The 22,550-nt window shown below is 37.8% G+C and overlaps 2 protein-coding genes across 3 annotated transcripts; both read left to right on the top strand.

Annotated features, from left to right (window-relative positions):
* Window positions 1–6,650: 6,650 nt before the first annotated feature.
* On the top strand, window positions 6,651–11,285 carry LOC114534355 (methylthioribulose-1-phosphate dehydratase-like). Its single transcript, XM_028555793.1, has 9 exons — window positions 6,651–6,938; window positions 7,482–7,579; window positions 8,773–8,821; window positions 8,913–8,971; window positions 9,101–9,159; window positions 9,350–9,485; window positions 10,208–10,268; window positions 10,351–10,457; window positions 11,038–11,285. Exons 1-9 carry the CDS (start codon window positions 6,783–6,785, stop codon window positions 11,120–11,122), a joined length of 810 nt encoding a protein of 269 aa, XP_028411594.1. The 5' UTR covers window positions 6,651–6,782; the 3' UTR covers window positions 11,123–11,285.
* A 1,559-nt stretch (window positions 11,286–12,844) lies between these two features.
* Window positions 12,845–22,358, top strand: LOC114534357 (protein kinase C and casein kinase substrate in neurons protein 1-like). 2 transcript variants are annotated; one of them, XM_028555795.1, is made up of 5 exons: window positions 12,845–13,817; window positions 16,415–16,535; window positions 18,233–18,673; window positions 19,677–19,849; window positions 20,310–22,358. In XM_028555795.1, the coding sequence occupies exons 1-5, from the start codon at window positions 13,027–13,029 to the stop codon at window positions 20,557–20,559; spliced, it is 1,776 nt and encodes a 591-aa protein (XP_028411596.1). In that variant the 5' UTR covers window positions 12,845–13,026; the 3' UTR covers window positions 20,560–22,358. The 2 variants fall into 2 exon arrangements, with proteins under 2 accessions (XP_028411596.1, XP_028411597.1); XM_028555796.1 differs by lacking the exon at window positions 18,233–18,673 and having other exon boundaries at window positions 12,858–13,817; window positions 20,310–22,355.
* Window positions 22,359–22,550: the final 192 nt, after the last annotated feature.

Genomic DNA, 22,550 nt, shown 5'->3' with positions numbered 1-22,550 from the left:
AAAAGAGAGATCTAGAAACAGATGAAACTCACAATCCATTGGCCTAGTATTTCGCGAAAACAAGGATGGACTCAATAAAAAAATGCCACCTGCACCTTGACCTGATGTCAACATGTTGATTACGTTGGAAGCCAGTAAACATGTTTTCAAATTTTCACTCATTTGGACACCGAGAGAGGTTGGCGCTTTTTGTCATCTGTAACTGAATTCAGCTGTGAACTTACGAGTACAAAATTACAGACTTTTGCGCGAAATTCTCCTTGGTGTTTTCAAATGAGTTTCTCGCAAGGGCTGAGAGACCAAGAAAAAAATTCGCTCGTCTTGGAGCAACATAATGTTTAAACATCGTCCATCCATGGATTAATTGTTGTTTTTACATTATATTGTTTGTCTAAATCAATATCAAAAGCCTGCATGTTGATAGGCGTATAATCAACTTCATACTAATTTGTAACTTTTAAAAAGACGAAGAGAAATTAACGCGTGGCAGTGTATTAAAACCCGATTTATGCATTTATTAATCAATATAATTATTACCTAATGTAAGCCTTATACCTGGCACTTGACATTTCTAATGCGTCAGATCATTGCGCTATGCTTGACGCATTAAAACAACAGATAGTCAAGCATTTCAGCGGATATATCTATTGTTCCTCCGTTCGACGCTTAGTCGCTTTTTTTTGCTACGTTTTTTGCTCCATAATAATTGTGTTTATTTCTGTTGTCTATCAATCTTACTTGAATATTACAGAACTTCCAGCAAGATGATATTTCTGCACATTATCGCTAGACCTCTTATAATTCGAGTTTATACTTAAAGCATTTTTATAGATGCGTGCACAAAGGCCATGAGCGACTGGCAATTAATGTTTGCAAATTCATTGCAATCGTTTTTGCTGATGAACACAAAATTGCAACTATAAACCAGTGCATGTTCTTAAAGTCCTATTAAATTACAAAGTCCCACGAAGAATATTGCTTCATCAGTCTAACTTAATTGAGACAGCAGCGAAACATAATAGCTAATTAAATACTTTTTATCTATACCGCAAATCAGAACCAGTCAGACGATATGGACTTCACGGCTATATACAGTATTTATACACCTAAAATGGTAAAGTAAACACTCAAAAAAAAGTTGCCAGTTATTCAGTGATATAGCTATATCAGTATTGTTTCAAAAACTTTTTGGAGTTTCGTAAATCGTTACTTCATTACAAGCAATACTCAAAACATGGCGTGGACATTTACTCATGCATTCAGCGGTAATTTAGCAAGCAAAACAACATGAAAGATTATATTATTAACGATCATATTTTAATTGACCTTTGCACGCGACCATGAAGCTTTTAATCTTTTACACAGCTACTTCACTTATCAGGCAGATATCGCGGAGCAATATGGCGTCGCGTTCGCCTAAAAATAACTTAAAGGCTTGAAGGCTAGATCCAAATAGCAAATAGTCAAATACCCAGTCTAATTATTAGCACAAATCCTCAATTGTTCTTCGCATTCCTTTAACAATGAACGTTCAACTGTTCAGACTTAATTTGATTTGGCGAAAAAAAAAACTATCCGTTTATATCCCTACGATTTACCTTCGACGCCCGACCTTTTACACATGACATAAAGTGGCACTCTTCAACCGTTCAAGTCATGCACAAACAATATTGTACCTCGTTTAGCCTTATCGAAGTGCGATTTTCGAATGGGATAGAAAAGTTTGTGATTGATTCCTGACATCTGGTGTAAGCTCATATTAGTCGTGGAAAACGGCAGGGATGAATGGCTGTTGCTGCCGTGAATTTTGTACTTGCGAGATTGCATGGGCAATTTTGCTGAAATGATTCGTTCACGGTTCAACTCCTCAAATATGTTCGTACCCCAGTGGAAGCTGTTGTGCTTGTGAATGTGAATGTGAATGTGAAGCACATTTGAGCACGTGGCCCATTCTACCCGATTAATTTATTTGCAACGCGTCTAAACTTACAAGAATCTGTGAACTCATTTGACCTAAGGTAGCTCTGTAAAAATACTTTACTGACACAGTTCTCGAGACTTAGTGTGTGTAGTTTGGCCATTGCGAATCTACTGTAGACGATTGGCGAGAATGAGGTTGCAAAAAGGACTATTTTGGGGACGTGAACAGAAATATCATTTCCAAAGCAACCCAAAGAAGCATTGTAGATTGTAAGTAAATTATTACCAGTCCTCTAGCGTTACTCCTGAGTATATATTGGCTAATTACAAATCTTAAAAGTTAAAACTGAAATATTTAACGATACGTCAAATTGTTTGAGTACTGCCATGTGATTTAGGCCAAGACGACGATTATGATGGATTGACGCGTATAGCACCATTGAAAGAAGTGTAATAGAGTAATCCAGAAATAAAGTAATCCAGATAATTAAGCCTAGTTTAATTATACACATCGATTATATTCACACCAAACTACACACATCGATTATATAATCATAATTCCGATCCTCGATGGCGATTTTCTGTTATCAGATTTCCGCTTGATCCATATATATATCGTATCTATTGCAAACCCCAGTTTTAATGTTAGTTCAGTTACGACGTGAAGGCATGCAGTTGAGGGTCAATTTCGAGCGCTGCAGGGAACTGAAACACAACCTTTTTTGTGAAATTCGTGGCATTCACCCATGTCAGAAATGTTGTATCCCATGCATACACGAGCTATAAATGAATGTTTCAACTTTATCTTCCCGGCCTGATTCATTAACAGATTACGACTGAGGTTTACAATTTTATCACTAAAACAACATTCAATCTTTCCTTTTGCCGCGGAAAGAGTTCATTAGAGGTCGTCGTTTTAAATTGTTATCAAAGTAAGGCAGTATTATTAACAGGTCGCAACCTTGTTTTTCTCATGCAACCTGTTTCGTAATGTTGTTGCAGCGCAGGTTGAAGGAGGGAGGGTGGGCCTCGTGCACGAGGTGCCACTATGGATGCCGCCGAGCGGGAAAATTTGTAAGATTTATTTTCTCTAAACAGCTGAGAAATGGACGTTTCAGAGCACATGAAGATATAGCTTTTCAACCACAAGGCTGGACTCGCCTTGTATTGCCGGCTCGGACATTTCAGACGTTCGCTTTATTATTCACACCGAATACCGATCCGAAAGCGGAATGTTAATTGTTTTTGCAAACGATTATGAATCTCAGTCCAAGGTCAAACCACCAGACGACTGAAAATGGAAAGAATTTTTCATATCTTAGGGGAATGAGGATGTTTTGTCAGAATGCATGAGTAGAATATTTCAATTCGCCCAAAAATAGGACAGATGTTTGATGGTTATATTGAAACCAGGTTGATCTATACCTAGCGCTTAATTTAGGGGGAGAGAAGCTTTGTTTCCTCTCATTTCACATAGGACTAATTATATCCAGTAATCTGTTCCTGACATTTTTCAGTGTTTTGGAGTGTCGGTAGCGTAACAAGCCTGACAATTTAGTCTTGCCATGCAAATTTAAGGTTATTATATACAGTAGCGTAGCCAGCCTGACAATTTGTCCCGCTATGCTAATATTTTGGTGTTTATTGACTGTGAAAACAATAGATTTCTAAAGAAATGAAAATTCTAATAACACGAAATTTACATAGCGGGACAAAAAGGTCAGGTTGGTTTGCCACTGATTATATAATAGGTTTCAGCTGTCTATGAACACTATATCCGCATAACAGGATTAAATTACAGGCTAGCTACGCTACTGATCTTAGTTTTATTTATTCTGCTTATACATGTCTGACATGACTCAGAATTTTAAACTTTAAAACGTATTCAAAAATTCAGAACAAAGTCCCAGAAGAAGCATGATTATAGTGCCACAAGCCTTGAAATTCCATTTGACTGAATATCGACGTATGCAAATTGTAGTGTTTGTGTGCATTACCCTCCATGAAATACTTCAGCAAATTTTTATACTCAGTAATCAGTGAATAATCATTCGACTTCAGTCAACCGTTCACTGAACCTACGGGCTCCAAAATCAAGTCAGATTGAAATAAATAACCTGTCAGGGATAGAATTAACAATGGATTAGGGCGTTTTCCTTCAATCGAATCAAAATTTTGGAAAACTCAAGGCCCTGAGGACGCTGTTTCAGAACTCTCAACTGCAACCATCTTAATCAAATTGCTCAAATTCGAAAAAAATAAATCCGCTTCACGCGAAAAATATCACTAGTGTAAAACCATAGGCGGCCCAGAACTGATCTCACTGACCTCGCGCTACGCTCATGTTGTCTGAACAGTCTTATATTATGACAAGGTTGGCAACTCTCACGCCAAATAAGCTAAAAACGCACGACGGTTGACCCAAACACCTTTACAAAACCGGAAATATTTCATAAAAATATGGCAAATAAGAAAAAAAAAGTACAACACATTAAACTTGAATAATTTTACTACATTTATACTATATTTTTAGCATTCAAATGTATTCCTATGCATGTATAAAACGTGAATGTTTTTGGTTTCTGGCAAATATATTTCAAAACCTATGCTGGGGACACCTTGCCTATACCTTTGTCATATTTTTAAATTGAGAATAGAAAGCTTATTGGCTCTTTTTAAACGACAGCCAATCAGCTTTCTATTCTCAATTTAAAAATATGACGAAGGTATAGGCAAGGTGTCCCCAGCATAGGTTTTGAAATATATTTGCCAGAAACCATAAAAACATTCACGTTTTATACATGCATAGGAATACATTTGAATGCTAAAAATATAGTATAAATGTAGTAAAATTATTCAAGTTTAATGTGTTGTACTTTTTTTTTCTTACTCGCCATATTTTTATGAAATATTTGCGGTTTTGTAAAGGTGTTTGGGTCAACCGTCGTGCGTTTTTAGCTTATTTGGCGTGAGAGTTGCCAACCTTGTAATAATATAAGACTGTTCAGACAACATGAGCGTAGCGCGAGGTCAGTGAGATCAGTTGTGGGCCGCCTATGGTAAAACCGGCTTTATACACTATGCAAATTTCCTTGCAAACATTGCAACGTATAATTTTGAGGGATGTTCATTTGTAAAGAGTGTTCGCATTGCTAAAGCCTAAAGGCCTATTTTGACTACACGCTAAGTTGTGTGCAATTATCATTCTGACGAATGCAAAAGAGGGCCTGTATGCAACAATCTTTATTCATATTGCCGTGTTCAAGGCGGAATTTGAAACTACTTTGAAATATACTCATACTTTCACATACGCCAGGGTACGAATCGTATACGACAGATCGCATAGTGTAAATGGGCCTTAAGAAAACGTTAGAAGATCCTAAGAAATGTTCAACTGTGACAACTTTAGATGCCTTAGGAGTAGAATTGCGTTGCACGTTGCAAGGAAAGTTGCATAGTTAAACCCCGGCTTAAGGGTGAATATCGGATTTCAACTTGCAGAGAATGAATTCGCTATAAATCGTACTGATTATATTTCCTTTTGACAGAAAAATAAATTAGTTCAGCTTGACTGTTCTCAATTATTCAAAAGAAAATATGCAAATATTTCGCTTGCAAACTACTGTATTTCTCTGCAAGTGAATATCCAGCCTGATTGACAACGCATGGATTTCTGCAGTCGAAAAATCTCGCCTAGATATCAAGCTACCGGATATTGGATTTCTCACTGAACTTTAGAGCATCTTAAAATGAAGTCTACACAAAAAGATAACAGAAATGAAAAGTATACAACAAAGTGCAGTAGTGATCAAGATTATAACATCGGTGTTCACCAGAATTATTCCAGATGTAGTGATGTACGTAAATCGTGTCGCACACTGCATATCGCCGGTTGTAATCTACAATTAGAATCTACCCACCTTTTACAGGAAAATTTCTGCTTAAGACCCACCGTCGAGACTGTTAGAAGTTAGTTAGTTCGTCCGTTAAAAATTTCTCCTTTTTCAGATGAAATAATGGTATCTACCCTCGCATGTGGTTTCATGTTGCTGCTGCTCAAGGAAGCATGGATTTTATGCTTTTGCTCATGCGCAGAACTATGCACGATCCGGGACCGCTGAGCCGGGGGTACTAGGGAACTTAGGCCCCCCCCTCCAATATTTTGCAGATCGAACGTTTGAGTGACTATGGCAAACATGGCGGCAGTGGACTTATGCATTTATTTTCTATGAGCCCCCTCGATATAAAAGTACTCCGCGGTCGCTGAAGATTAATACTTGCAAGAAATTTCGCGTGACCGGTTGACAGCTTTTTCAACATGATACAAAAAAAAGTATCAAGGGCGGGGGGTGACACAATTGCAGCTCTTTCCTCAATTTCCCACTTTTCCCAATGGGAGCTGTTTTTTCACCGATATGTTATATCGTACCTTTGATTATTTTGAAGCTCCTATTCAGGGAAATAGTCACCTTTGGCCAAATTGACCCGCCAAAAATTGCTAAATGAGATATTAATTGCAAGACTTATCACCAGGCATTAATTACGAAATTCATCATCCTTCATAATACCATCGAGCACAAGTTTTCATATTCTTTGTACATGACTTTTTGGAAAAGTCAGTCTTGCGTAAAAAAACAATAAAAATGCCACTTTTTGACAGGATGCCATAATGGTAAAATAACATGAAGTACTTGCTATGCCCAGCTCACATAATTTTAAAATTCATTTGTTTAAATTGTATTTTGTTACATTCACTAATTAATATGATTTGCAATTTTGAATTGGATTGAAAATTTGATCATAATCTTGGTTACAGGACAAAAATTACAACCAAATATCAACTTAATCTTGGTTATTAAGCAATGCCCTCAGGAGAAGTTTGTAAACATGTTCCCAGCTCCAAATTGTTAGGTGCTGTTTGTGTTGGTGCTGTGAGTGGGATGGCAGCTTATTTTGTCATGACCAAGATAAGGTGTATATGTAAACACGTCAGTGACAAATGCGACAATGATGATAAGGTAGGTGAAGTAAAGTTGGCTTAATAAAAATTAATTGCTACAACTACAGATATATGAAACCTAAATTTTTCAAATTTTTCCCAATCAAAACTACATTCCTGCTCAAGCCACTTAATATCTTTATCTGCTTACCCTACTTCCCAGAGCACTTGTAAATATGGCACAAGGGGCCATCATGGTTTGCACAAATCAAGATTTTTTTTCAAATTAGAATCCTTCACATTAATTACTCAGGCCTCGTCCTAACCCATTGATCCAAATCCCCATAATGGTAAATATTAATTTCATGCAGACTCAGAATTTTGCAGTGATACTTTGCCTTATTGTTAGCTATATATCAGCTCAATGTCTCCTTCCTATATTTTGCTTTTGAATTAATTAGAGTTTTGATTTACCTATGTAATAATTCCTTGTAAAGGGATAGTCTCTGTGCTCTAGCATTTAGTTTATCCCTGCCCCTTGGCAGCTATGCCGATGGCCTGTTATGCTCTGCACAATAACAGCCTCTGCTTTTACACTGTACTATTCCCTATTCTTCATTAGGATGACCACCCACGAAAGCTAATTCCTCAGATATGTCAAGAATTTCATCGCAAAGGATGGATGACTGGTTCTGGGGGTGCAATAAGCATCAAACTAGGGTAAAAATAATTTGGTTACATTTCCACTTAAATAATTTCTGCTGCATCTTCTGCTGACCAGGATGATTGTCCGGCTGACCAGTCCTTCAGACCATGCTCGCTCTCCTGCACCATGCTGGCTGTCCTGCAACAAGGATGATTGTCCTGCAGACCATGCTGGCTGTCCTGCTGACCATGCTGGCTGTCCTGCAGATCATGCTTGCTGTCCTGCGGACTATGCTGGCTGTCCTGCAAACCATGCTGGCTGTCCTGCTGACCATGCTGGCTGTCCTGCTGACCATGCTGGCTGTCCTGCTGACCATGCTGGCTGTCCTGCTGACCATGCTGGCTGTCCTGCAGACCATGCTGGCTGTCCTGCAACAAGGATGATTGTCCTGCAGACATGCTGGCTGTCCTGCTGACCATGCTGGCTGTCCTGCTGACCATGCTGGCTGTCCTGCAGACCATGTGTGGCTGTCCTGCTGACCATGCTGACAGTCCTGCAGACAATGCTGGCTGTCCTGCTGACCATGCTGGCTGTCCTGCAGACCATGCTGGCTGTCCTGCTGACCATGCTTACTGTCCTGCAGACCATGCTTACTGTCCTGCAACCATGCTGGCTCCCCTGTGCACCATGCTGGTTGTCCTGCAACCATGCTAGCTGTCCTGCAGACCATGCTTGCTGTCCTGCAGACCATTCTTGCTGTCCTGCAACCACGCTGGCTCTCCTGCGGACCATACTGGTTGTCCTGCAACCATGCTGGTTGTCCTGCAGACCATGCTTGCTGTCCTGCGGACCGCGCTGGTTGTCCTGCAGACCATGCTGGTTGTCCTGCAACCATGCTGGCTCTTCTGTGCACAGTGCTGGTTGTCCTGCGGACAGTGCTGGCTCTCCTGCAACCATGCTGGCTCTCCTGCAGATCATGCTGGCTGTCTTGTTGATAGTCCTAGTTGTCTGCTGACACTTGTTTGTTCAGCTGCATGACCATGGCTGTCATGCTGGCCAGTAGCTATGCTGGCAGTTTGCTGACTGGCCTCATTGTTTCTGTTGACCATTTTGGCTGTTCTATTCTGCTTTAGCCGTGTGCATGGTGCTCCGGAAAATGATGTTTTCATTAGGAGGAACATACTAGTTGTATTCTGACAACATTCCTGCTATTTTGCGCCCTGATTTCATGTTATAACAATGTTTGTTCTGTTTATTTAATCTTCAGGAATGAAATCTTTGTGTCTCCATCTGGTTTATTGAAAGAAAGAGTCAAGGTAGCTATGTTAATTATTTTAGCGACAAGTATAGAATGAAATGAAAATGAGTGCCTTTCAGTGAAAATGTTTTCCTTTGTATATTCCCAAGGCTAGTTCATTATTTGTTTGTGACATTCAAGGTACCTATTTGGATGGACCGCCAGCAAGGTTTAGTATATTTTCTCATATATTCATACACATATGCATACTGTACTTTGTTGCAGATTGAATATTGATTAATTGTTATGTTTTCTGCGATTGCAAGTAGTAATAGAATTTCAACGTTGTCTATTTTAGGCTAAATATGAAGGAAAGTTCCTGCACTCCAATGTTTATGAATGCCTATCGGAAAAAAGGTATTATACACTTCTATTTAAAATGCCTAAAGAGTGAAGTACCGTGCATGTTCTTCTAATAAAACGGCAACTTCGTGGATTGTTACGTAAGGGAATGGCACATAATATGAGTTGTGTGCAAGACGAGTGTAAAGAGACCTTAAAACGTCATGTAATTTATAATCTGTTTACTATGTATCCATTTTCGTAGGTGCAGGTGCTGTATTTCACGTTCATGCTCAGAATGCAGTTATGGTGACATTGTTGTATCCTGGAAAGGAATTTAGAATTGCTCATCAGCAAATGATAAAAGCAATTGTAAATTGTGAAACAGGGAAAAATTATAGGTATAGTAATATCTGACTTGTTACCGCTTCTGTTTGTTTTCAGACGTTAACTTCGTAGCTAAGATAAACAGAGTATTGACTACAGTCTACGTATTACTAGCCTACATTGTTCTTTCGAAGTTCTTTCAAAACATGACATTTCTTAGTGTTAGAAGTTCCGTCGAGCGTTGCTGGAAACGTTAAGTGCACAAATGCAGCCTTTTTCACGGCAATTAGCGTTGCTAGAAACGACCATTTTAAATTTTCATGAGGATCTATTCCTGAAGGATGTATATAGAAAGGTCGTTCAAATCAGAAGGATATGCTAGCCTCACTCTCGGGTGTCACCTTCTTCTGGCGCTAGCATCGTTGCCAAACTCCCCACTTCATTGGCGACACTATTTGAAGTCTTTCAGATGCTTTGTGATTGAGCTCACTTCAAACTCTTTGAATTCTAGCTGAGGTTTTTTGAGGGCTATTAAGTGATGAATGCTCGATGGCCCTTGTGCTTGAAAGACCTTGTCTTTTTTCGAAAGACATTTATGGTCACTATTGCTCATTTTAACCAGACTTGTTGCTCATTTTGACTAGAATAAGGCATTTACTCCTTACTCGTTTAGCCTTTTTTCAACCATCTTAATGACGCCACCAGCCAACCCTGTTTTACTACAACACTGCAGTAGTTGAATGTTCCTTAATAGCAGCCGTGCGATTAAAATATTTATGTAATGATTTTCTTGTAGATATGACGAGGAGCTTGTTATTCCAATAGTTGAGAACGAAAATGAAGAAATAGAGATAAAGGTAGCTATATAGAGGAAGAGATTACCCTTTTTACGTATTTTACCTGTTTAGCTACTTTTGACTTTTTTTTTATCAAATGTAGGATAGTATTGTGGCAGCCATGGATGAATATCCGGAGACATCAGCTGTCTTAGTCAGAAATCATGGAATTTATTTATGGGCGAAAACCTGGGTTAAAGCTAAAATAATGTAAGTAATGTTTTATACGAATGTAGACGTTCCTTAGGCTTATAGTTTATCAGTACGTCGCATTTTGGTCACGTCAAACGCAATGCGAACAATAAACCTCATTAAAGGGACATTACGTATATTTTATCATTTTGTATTGTTTCAATTGCATATCTAAATCAGTGATCTTTATCTATAGATACTAGGTGATACTAGGTGGATACGGGTAGTGTCGCAGCTGCTCGCAATAATGATTTTCATTGGGTGAACTCCACAATACATTTCTGTTTGAACCAACAGCATAGCTTCGTTCTTTAGAAAGCATTGAAAAGCATTATCCAATTGCACGAAAGCTTCTGAGCACTGCAACATGTCCCGGTGATACTAGGTGATCCTAGGTGATACTAGGTGATCCTAGGTGATCCTAGGTGATACTTGGTGACAGCAAAACTAACGAGCCAATCGTGTAACTTCCGTTGGCTTTTCGCGTTTGAAGTATTTTTGACAAAAGTATTTGGTTAAAGCTCAGTTCCAAACCACCTAATTTATGCCTGCTATTTGACAGTTAATTAATTTCTTTCCTTTATATACTGTACTCTAGGTGCGAAGCTTACGACTATATATTCGAAGTGGCTGTAAAAATGAAGAGTAATGGATTAGATCCTATGAAGCATACTACGAAGTAGTCGCGACAAAGTATCCAATTGCCGTCTAAAAGATTAACTGAAGAATTTTAGTTAAAAAATAAAAGTTATAAGTTAAGTTAAAAAATAAAATTGAAAAGAATTGAAACATCACGGGAAAGTCAGAGAGGGTTTTTCTACGTGCTCTACATGTATTTTAATTATTGGAGTTCAGTCTTTAGATTCTAAATCAGTCTTAAAGTCGTGCATTGATTGATATGATGGATCTTCGTGTTTCTGGATCGTTGTGTTATTGATCGCTATGTACTGCATACGTGGTGTATATGATATATCTTCTGAACATCAGATCAGTGGGAGGGACGAATTAAATTTGAAAACCCTCATATGTCACTTTTCTTGGCACCCAATATTGTCAGTTACACATTTCATTCTGATGTGCTTGGTATTTCCGGCGACAGCATTCAGACGCACTCCAGAATGTTCTTAAAATCTCTTTACAAACGCCATTTTCAAAAAGCTAATATATAGTGTCGGTATCATTTTTGGTTTGAATATTGATTGTCAGAACGATGTTACTGAAAGCAATTTTAGACCGCATCTAACGACCAATTCTCGAATTAAACTAAAATTTTAAAACTTGGAAAAGCTGCTTTAAAGGACATCCCAATATGATACAAAATTTCCATACAGCTATATATTCGTTCAAGGTTAGGTTTCGTAACCGTACTTATACTATACCTACTCATAACACATTTCGCAACTAAACTTTCATTCTGATTGTCCTCCTAGTTTAGAATTTAGCTTCATATATAGATCTAAATCTCATTGATATTATCATTCAACCAAACAGCATTCACTTCAACTAGCCACTAACAAGCATTAACTCAAAGACAAGTCCGTTCAAATTATTTGTTAGGCAGTCACCGACAAGCTTACAGTGTCAGGGGTTTAACTTCAATTTCAGTGTGTTTTTTTTAATGATCACATATTAAGACACAAGAACGGCTTTGTAACATGATTTTGATGAGCTTTAGTCTGGCTGTCGAATACTCTTCAATAATAAAAGACAGCGAGTCTGGTTGTGAGAAGAAAAACCAATACCAATAAAATATTTTAGCACTAAATAGAAAACAAAACATAAACAGAAGGGCAGAACATCTTAAAAAATGAAATTATAAAGTGTACAATATATTGCAAGGTCTTATAATATGAACTAGTTATGATCCATGACACTTTATAATATAACATTTATAATACGCGCGTGCTGATTGGTCAAAAAGCGTGTTTCTATAACTATCGAAACACGGAAAATGTTTTTTATTTCTTAACTGACACACGGAAGTCCTAAAAAATGAAAATATCACGAGCTTATCCTTGTAAGTTTCAACCAAGAATCTGGTTTCCTAGATTTTTCCAAAGGAATTATCAACAATGAGAGGCAGTGGTTAGTTATAATTTGTTTTTTCAGCCGTATGATTGTAAGCTGATTGCTCGCAAAACAAATATTTTTAGTCAAGGAAAGGAAGCATTTTGAAGAACAACTCTTAAGGATTATGAAGTCATGCAATGGGGTAATGGACTATTGAGAAGAATTATCGTTTCAAAGCAGATTTAAGATGGGACTGAGACCCGCCCGTTCCTGGTTTAAAACATATGCACAAAATTCTCACGCTTATTTCGACAATATCATATTTCAAATTTCGAACTTCTAGAAATAGCTATGAAATCGTGCCAGAACACGACAGATCGGCCCACAAGGTGACTTGCAACATGAAGTATCCCACCAATGAAACACTTTCCATCGTGACCGCGAAGATACAGAAGTCTGGGGCGATGTTTTGATTCTTTTATTCGTGGACATAAAATTGTTTGTATTTGACAAACGTAGTGGTTGTTTCACATTTCATTGCGATCTTTACGCATTTTAGTCGTAAAAGAACCACACAATGTCTATGAAAGGACAAAACCGTACTTCGAGTACCGAAGAATCGTACACTTACACAAATTTCTGGGGGATTGACGGCTATAAAAACACTGTAAAACGACTAGAAGATGGTGCTGCACTGTGCGACGAATTCACGAAGATGGTCCATGAACGAGCAGATATTGAGATGAAATACACTTTAAAGTTGCGAGATTGGTCTAAACGCTGGAACGAGAAGATAAATGGCAGGATATCAGAGTATGGTAGTATGTTAGAAGTTTTCAAAGCGACTCTTCGCGAAGCCGAGGACATGGCTGAAATTCACGTCGAAAGGCACAACCGTTTAAAGGCCGATTTGTGCGAATCTATAAAACAGTGGAAGAATCAGCACTACCACAAATCTGTTTTGAAGTGGAAGGAGGTCAAAGAGTGTGAGACGGGTTTCAGCAAGATATACGAACCATGGGCAAGGCGTTATAATAAGATGGATAAATCGAAAAAGAATTTCCACCGAGCAGCGAAAGCCTCAGAGCATGCTTCATTGGTCGCGAGTAATGCAGACAAAGATGGCAGTATGCCTGAGAAAGTAAAGAAATTACAAGACCAGGACGCGAAGCTAAAATTAGAGCTTGAGGAAGCCCGAAAGAAATACGAGCGACGTTTATCTGAGATGAATGCGAACAACGATACGTACGCTGAGGAACTCGAAGCTGAATTCCAAAAGTGGGAGCGTTTTGAACAAGTCCGTTTATCGTTCTTCAAGGACGCCCTGCAAAGATATCACAATGTGGTGGATATGTCGGAGAGTGAAAGGTATGCAATGAATTTCTCTCTTTTGTGTGTATAACTGATCTGATTTCCAACCGCTCATGTTATTAAATCATCGCTAAACATATTTCGTGCTTCGCCTGGGATTAGAATGCATGTTCGGTTTCCGGCTTTTTTATTGATATTGTGTGAATACTGAATAGATTTTTTGTTGCCCGGTGATTTATCAAACTGTATGAATTTGCTCACGAATTTTCAGCGATTTCTGTTAGCTAATTAAGATGATTGCCTAATATTAGCTACGGGCTATTAATTCATAGTTCATACCAAATAAATACAGATTGTTTGTATTTCAGTTTGAAAATTTAAACCATCATATAAAAATGTGCAATCAATTGCCTTATTAAGACTGGTTGAACGTCTTGAGTGAATACTTAACAAGTCTGTACCTAGTTTTTTCAACCAAGTTGATTAAAACACAATTGATTCATGTTTTTTCTGCACCCCACAAGTATAATTATCAACAAAGAACGATATTGTTACAACTTTAAATGGAAAACTTTTTAGGTTCTTAAAGAGTTATTAAAGAGTTATTAAAGTAATAAATACCCATGAGAATTATATAAACAAATGCTAAACACAGCAGCAAAGTCTAAAAGGAAAAAGCTCATTTCAGTTTTGGCCTGTTAGTAATTTCATAATTTGGTGATTCCAAAATCATGATCTATTTTAGTTACCTGGTGTATACTTTTTCTATTTGGTCACACTGAGCTTTTAGCAAATACTGTAATATCTGGATGTTTTTAGCTTATTATTTCTGATCTGGTTGGCTAAACAAGGAAGTTTGAAATTAAATAATTTTAAATGCTTGTTTGAAAATGTACCACGATCGCATTATACCGCGCTTATACAGGCTGTTACATAATACAGAACTGCAGTGGCACCAGTTTTATCAGGCTGAGGCCTGAGAGAACATTTTTAATCACTGAAGGTGGCAACACTCCTAAGGGTGGTGTGTGGACAGTCATGTCCTATATGTTTGCATTTTTACCAAGTGTGGAAGGATGAAATAATGTACCTTTGAAATAATTTTACTGGCGGACACCAACTACAAAACATGAAATAATTTGACTGGTGACACCAACTACAAAAAATGAAATAATTTTACTGGTGACACCAACTACAAAAAGTGTTTATTTACTGAACATCACTGTTATAAGCATTTTTTATTATATTCTGCATAACTGTATGTGAATATTAGGTGAAAATGCACTGCACATTTTATATCCTGTTTAATATATTCAAATCTTTTATTTGAATTCAGCTCAAAAGTTGCTAAGGCTGTTTTACTTCGTAAATCTCATATTGGAATGCTACAATGAATACCATAAATTTTTTTTCAGATAAAGAGCTAGTGCTTTTTAGGTGTGGGTACTAGATCCTTTGTTAGATTTTACCGTTTGGAAAACACTCTTGATTTGGTCAGCCTTAATTACAATGAAACAGTGGTATTTAAAATCCCTGGCATGCCAAGCATCACTCCTTCATGTTATTACCCTCATTACACAGCAGGTGGAAAGGTGCAGCCCACTTCTCTTAATAAATAATTATTTTCAACCCAAATCTGAGATATTGTGTAATGATATCTTATTGTGAAATTCTATGATCACATATTTCACTGCATGCTCACACATTCTCTGAGTGCTTATAACTGTTCACTCGGGTAACTTCCCAGTGCTCTCGTATTTGATTTTAAGGAGTGGTAAAACACTTCTAGGGAAGGATTAGATCATTCTTGATTCTACCTAAGAAAGTTTTCAATTTATGGTACATCAAACTATGATTTCACATGTTTTAAAAAACTACCAGTAAGCAAAAAGTGTAAGGTCATGGAAGTTAGACTTCGCCGTTTGTCGTTTCCCGCCAACTTAGATTCTTCGTTATCCACTCGGATATGTGTAGTTCCGGTTGTAACGGGTACATTAATCTCTTCATTTTTTCAATCATCAAAATTTTACAGCGTTATCCATGTGGTTCTAAAATATCGCTTTTTTGTTTAAAATAGTCTCTTTCAAAGAAGCTTGTATCAGTAAAACGTCTTAGACTTAGAACGTCTTAGACTTAGCTACTTAAATCTAGATGACTGTAATGCGAGATATCCGAGATTTTGATACAATTCCAAGATAGTGCGTCTGTATTTGTGATCAATCATCGCCAGTATTAGTTTGCATCTGATGGAATAAAGTTGCCTTTTGAAGACATCGAACTTTGTACTCTGCATACTCTATTAGCGCTGGAAGTTTATAAATTGCCTTCGAAATAATTTCCCATCTCCAGTTTTTTATATTATATATAGTTCAGGTCAAGCTAATTTCCACGTTAATTCACAAACAATGACTCATCATTTCTCGCGCTGTCGGAGTTTAAGTTTATTGGTTTTTGAAATATAACCTTAATTGAATCATCCGAATATTAGCTAGGTATTGCATTGATGCGATATGATATCAACACTTCCATTATAAAGAAAGTTGACCAGTTTTTATTTGCCGTGCATGTGATCTAAGCTGTTTGACTTTCAAAACAAAGCAAAAGCTATATTATTGGTTTAATGTGCAATATCGATGATTTGTTCTTTCATTTAGATTGACCAATATTTACAAAGGGTTGTTACTAAAGGTGGATGGTTCTGATGCAACCAAAGATCTCAAGTGGTGGTCGTCGCAATATGGACCGGGGATGCCTAAGAAATGGCCTGAATTTGAGGTATGAATTTCTTTTTCCATTTTTACAAATCGTGCAAGCGTAGCGTACTAAGTATAACAACCTGTACAAGAAAAACAGCTGTTTTTACGTATGAAATCATTCTAGTTTATAGAAATCACCTATTCAGTAACGAATGCCGTAGGAAACGCGGCTTTACTACACTTTAAATTGCCGGTAGCTTCATTAAGATTCATTGTAGCGAAATGTACAGTAGCGTCTGAGTCAGAAAATTGCCTGAAGGCCAAGTTTCATATAACTCCAAGAAATGAAAGAACTTTACTGTAGCTATACATGCAGCAATAAAACTGCAAATAAATCCTACTTGTTTCAAAAAAGAAAAGGCTGAATGTTAGATGCAGAATAGGCGGCAATAAATCACGGGTAACCGTCTCTTAATAAGAACACTGGTTATTACACATACAGTATACTACTCCTAGCAGGACCAATGAACATTAATACAAAACTATAGCTATGTACTTTTCACTATAGTTCTTTGGGCGCTACTGTTAATTGCGCACTATAGCAGCAACGTTTTATATAAAGTGTTATATTATATACTCGTTCATAAAAGTTTGGGATGCATTTCGCCTCCCTACGTATATAGCTTGCCTTCAACTCGTGCACGAGTTCATTTCCATTCCATGGAAAGTTGTGAGAATCAGTGAGATTAGCGTGCTGTGTTCCTCGAGAGCAGCCATACTGCCATACTCAGTTCTAATCATTATAACTATGTTAGCGAGTGAATACACGTACACACTAAGAACGTCAGATATGTTTTTTGACAATTTTTATATCCTATTCCATAGTTCTTACTACTTACATAGTTCTTCGTAACTAATCCCAGTGGCGGATGCTAGTGCAAATCAAATCAAATAACTGCTAGATTATGTACTGGCTTGAATAACGCCGTTATTAGCTACTAATCTTTCTTTAGAATATTTCAAATCTATAGTCTTGCATGAATCTATATAACATTCCCAAAATAGGAACTGGATGTTCTTATTCCTTTTGACTTACGCGTTAATTACTAATTTTTAGACGTAGTTAGCTACCCTGATTATTATAATCATATAGTACATAAGTATTATAAGCTGAACGTCGATAATTTGCGTTTACACGGGAGAGAAAAAGTTTTATTCGTGGAAAATTCGTATCAGACACTTGATAGATTATACGACGTCGTTCATGTCTCAGACTATGGTCATTCATATCGCACACACGTCTGTATTTCCTACTAAAGACGTCCTGGTTTCACCCGCGATGACACAGCATCCGTTATCCCTGGCCAATGTTTGCACGAGTTAAATAGGTTCGGATTCGCAGAAATCTTTGCAGAATTAACGGTGGGAATGTCGCCCGTTTATACTGAGAACTTCAACTAGCTTATGACAGTTCATGCAATGATATAAATATCCAGGGTTTCCACATGCAATGCAAGAAAATGTCCTTGCAAATTGACAACCAGAAGAGAGGAAGGGGTCTGTGTTACTAGGATATATTATGCATTCTTTTCAAAAGTTCTTTGTTTCTCTTTTTTGTCATCCCCCTATGAGGACAGCCATATATGCAAATAAGTTGTGGAAACCCTGTAAATATCATAGTCATGCAATCACTCGCTCGGATCAATCAGCTGATGAAATTCCTGCGAATCCGACTTCCTTTCTCTCGTGTAAACGTGGTCTCCTGCTCCTCCACAGGATCCTCACGTATGGGATATTTCCTCGAACCAACATAAATCGAAACCGAGCATGATCAGAAGACTTAGTCTACGAAGGCGGAACAGTAAGCAACGATATAGAACATCGGTTACCGTGACAACACCTGCACAGCCTGAGAATACACGGGCATCCGATTCAGACTCGTATAATCCCTTCATGAGTGCCTCCACTGAGCGGGGTAATGATGAAGATAATAACGTGACCTATGACCACCCTAGATCATCATATTACATGACACCATCAAATGGCATGCAGGAAGGCTTCCCTCACGATGAACATTATAGATCGCCAAACATTGTTGATTCTTATAACGACGCCTGGAATAGAAACACGACGTTTTCTCCGACGAATCAGGAGCAAACTGCTCATTCCGCATACCAACAACCCAGTGGTAATGATTATTATAACCAAACGAGTTGGGTGAGTATTCTTTGTTTGCAATCGATTTCCCTGAGTTGCCAAGCAATCAAACAACTCCGGAGATTCTTCTCTCATGGAACATGTAAGGAGATTTCCAAACGCATTAAAAGATTAAACGAACGTTTAAAAAACTACAATACGCGTAATAGCCAGATGCAATTCAATAACGTCACTGCTATACCAGGCAACCCGAAGATAATGGCGAAGCGCGTTACCTCTTTCCCCTAATCTTCGTCGAAATGGATCACTTTCTGAATGTTTGAAGGCAAGCAACCGCCTTCGAGGATGGCGACGAGAGAAAACGAAATGAAGCAAAACAATAACATAACCAAAATAACCCTAACAAAATTAACTGATTAACATTTGTGTATTGACATAAACACATTGACCAGTGTTGGACCTGAAGTAATTGATATGAATAAACCTGCGTCGCGCTTGCAGTGAGTCGGGTGTACCAAGATGGCGTACTTGTCTCAGAGGGAATGTGCTGCTGTTGATTTGGAACCTCCATCAACTCTACAATTGCATTCGCTCTTCTGTTTTCTCTAAGAAATCCTTGCAGCGTGAAGAGTTCTTTCCTCACAAAAGTTTATTTAAACCTGGGTAACCAACATCTACAAACACATGATTCTAACTACAGTATTGTCGTCCAAATTACGTATATGCAAGTAAACTGAGTGTGTTATGAAATAATTAATGTTTTAAATTAAGGTGAAGAACTAAACTATTTCACTAAATATATACTCATAAATCTAGTATAGTGACTCACTCAATTCGCTTCAAGAAAGAATATGTAGCGTCGCGACTAATTAACGTTGTGTTGATAAAAAATATTAATAATTTATTGTTAACGACTTGAGAGTTGATTGAAAAGCTTAAGTGTTTTTAAGGCTGTAAATGCAACTCATCTTAGAATCGCGGTATTTTCTTTGACATGAGTACCTGCCTTTTTATATATAAATATTCTCATTCTTATCTATAAATATTCTTTTTTGCTCTTTAGGAGTATGACCCAAGTGGCACATCGACTGCTAAATCTCATCCAACGACTGATGTTGCAGTGGATCATGATAATGATAGTGTAGATGGTGGAGCTCAATTGCAAAGAGAAACTACTGGAGCCAGTTTGAATCCGTTTGATAATGACGATGACGAAGATTTCGTAGAAGATGAAAAGTAAGATGACAAATTTCCTAATTTTTTTCCGTTCTAACTTGTGAACAACAAGGGGGTAATTCGTTTTAGACCAATCATCAAGTTTAACCCAATCAGAGTGTATAAATTTTGATAAAAAGTACAGTAAATACCATTTTACATTCCTTGCTCTTGCGAACACAATGTTGCTGGATAACTGAATGAACAAGCTACTGTAAACATTGTTGTAGACATTCTTAGATTTCTTTGTTTCAAACAAAATCATAGAAAGTCTATCTATGATAGCAATATTTAGATAATCCAGTGAGCTAAGCGAACTCTACTGTATTTTAACACCCAGAGAGGGAAATTTTGTTTCTTTGCATCTTAACAAGAATCTGTATAAAATCGCAGTATTTCTGGTTTAATTGGCTTCTAATTGGCTACTTATTGGTACTGGACTATCACGTGATGTTAATACATACACTGCTTTGTTTGTTAGTACTGAAGTTGAAGCACCAAAGGTGAATGGTGATATATTAGACAATGGTATACCCGAAAACGCAGATGATGTTACTGGTGTTCCTGTGCGTGCTAAATATAATTACGATGCAAGCGAAGACGATGAACTATCGTTCCAAGTTGGAGATATCATCACCCAGTTATCAGGCGAAGATGGTCAAGGATGGTGCAAGGGAAGACTAAATGGTGTCGAAGGACTATTCCCAGCAAAGTGGGTGGAGGCTGTTTAGTGATGAATAATAATTTCATAAATAATAGTGGATAATAAGAATTTCAGTAGCAGACACATAGGTTTCCTTTCACATATATTGAAAATCCATGGTTGCCAAAACACCACTTTAGAACGTGCTGGTTTCGCTTGGGTTCGATTTTCCCTCACCGAAATTTTAGTACACCAATTGTCGAACTAACTTCTCGTAGTTTATATTTTTGTTTACAAGCAAAGTTTGAGTTACAAGCAACTTCAGTTCTTACCTTTTTTAAAACAAGCGTTGCTGTTCGTTCAGTGCGAAACTTCTCACCCTTGCCCTTGCGAAATTTAGTGGTCGCCACACAAAGTGTCTTCTCCTGAAGTATTTATTGAATAATTTAATCATGAAATAAAATATATATTGTAATATTATCCAGCAAGGTTTCGTAATACGTCGTTGAAGAGGGCGTCACTTGCCGTAGAACAATTCCCACGAATATGAGATGAAGTTCTCAATGTTTCCCTACTAAATGATATGTTCTGTTGAATTAAAAAATGAACATTGGGACAAAACTATTGGTATACCTAACTATATATACGAGTAACCTATATACCCACTTAAAGAACACAATTAAAGCCACCTAGAACGGTTGTACGAAAGCTGGATAGCGCTATTCACCGGATGGTGTTTTTTCAATGGCTCTAAAGCTAAAACTGCCCATTGTTCCGTATAACATGGCTTAAAGCTTAGTAGTTTTAAATTGAGGCACCTCTTTAAAGATTGTCAGCCACAAGTCTGTAGTTTTATCCCTTCAAAACATTTTTACAAGGTTGAGAAGATCACTATCCGGTGGATAGCGTTATCCATGTAGCCTTTCGTTCAACCGGTCGCTGTCATATAACCGTAAAAATCGGAAGCATGTATATATTTTAGTAATATTAATTAAGAGACAATTATGTAGAAATACTAATCTATATGCATCGAGGCACCGCCGTCTGATTCAACACTGGCTTTACCCAGCCTCGTCCCCGGCGCGGCGGGGGAACACGCGTGGGTCAGTGGGGAAGCTCTCGCGGGCGGAGCGCCTGGCAGAAAATGCATTCAAGATGGCGGCCAAACAAAGAAATGAGCAAGTATTTCTTAAGTTGACAGATAGTGAGCGTTCTTTGTTGGACACAATGCGAAGACCAATATTCGATGCGTTTATTGGAGGAAAGGTTTTGTGTGGGAGAGAAGACTGTGTCAAAAATTAAGATGTAACAAAATGTAACAAAATACACTTCTCTTCGATTTCTGTAGAATGGCTTGCATTTTCTGCCAGGCTCCATTTCGTGTTAAAATCCCTGCGCGCGACATTCCCCACGCGCACGTAATGGAGCCTGGGGACGAGGCTGGGCTTTACCGCAAATAATCGCATTTTGTGATTTGTGGTCTGAAACAAGATTAAATATTAATATACATGCATTTTATGCATTACGACTCAGAAAAAGGACAAAGTTTGTGACTGTTTTTGCATTTGCGATCTGAAAAACGAAAATTGATTGACATGGATATACCAGTTTTGAGACTACCGTGCATGGTACGGAGTTGCGAAATGTCAAACTGTCGAAGCTATTCGACGACCAGCATAAAAACTATGCGGTACTTTTTCTCTCAGTGTCACTTTCTTTTAATCCATTTTATTCACGAGCCTCAAAACGTTTCAGCTTTTAGATAGCTCTAATATGTATCCAATTTACTGTTTTCCTGGCTGACCGGGCCGCGATGACCTGTATATATCGCCTATGTTTGCTTATATGCTTTGCCAATATCTACGCCATATTCTATTTGGATTAGAATAATCATAACCAATTTCGCAGAACTCGTACCCCACTACATCCGGGGAACGGTGCGCGCATTTCCATATGTCGCGTTTAGCAGTGGCAACGAATTAAAAAAAATTATCTCAGTTCGTTCCTATATAAAACGAAACTAAGGTTTGAAATACAAACGAAAACACTTAAAAACATCTTTAGATAAGAAAAAATTTC

Source organism: Dendronephthya gigantea, unplaced genomic scaffold, assembly GCF_004324835.1.
Source record: "Dendronephthya gigantea isolate DGI-Jeju-01 unplaced genomic scaffold, DenGig_1.0 000099F, whole genome shotgun sequence".
Taxonomy (NCBI): domain Eukaryota; kingdom Metazoa; phylum Cnidaria; class Anthozoa; order Malacalcyonacea; family Nephtheidae; genus Dendronephthya; species Dendronephthya gigantea.
Note: the sequence above shows the minus strand (reverse complement) of the source record. Positions and strands in the feature narration are given on the sequence as shown.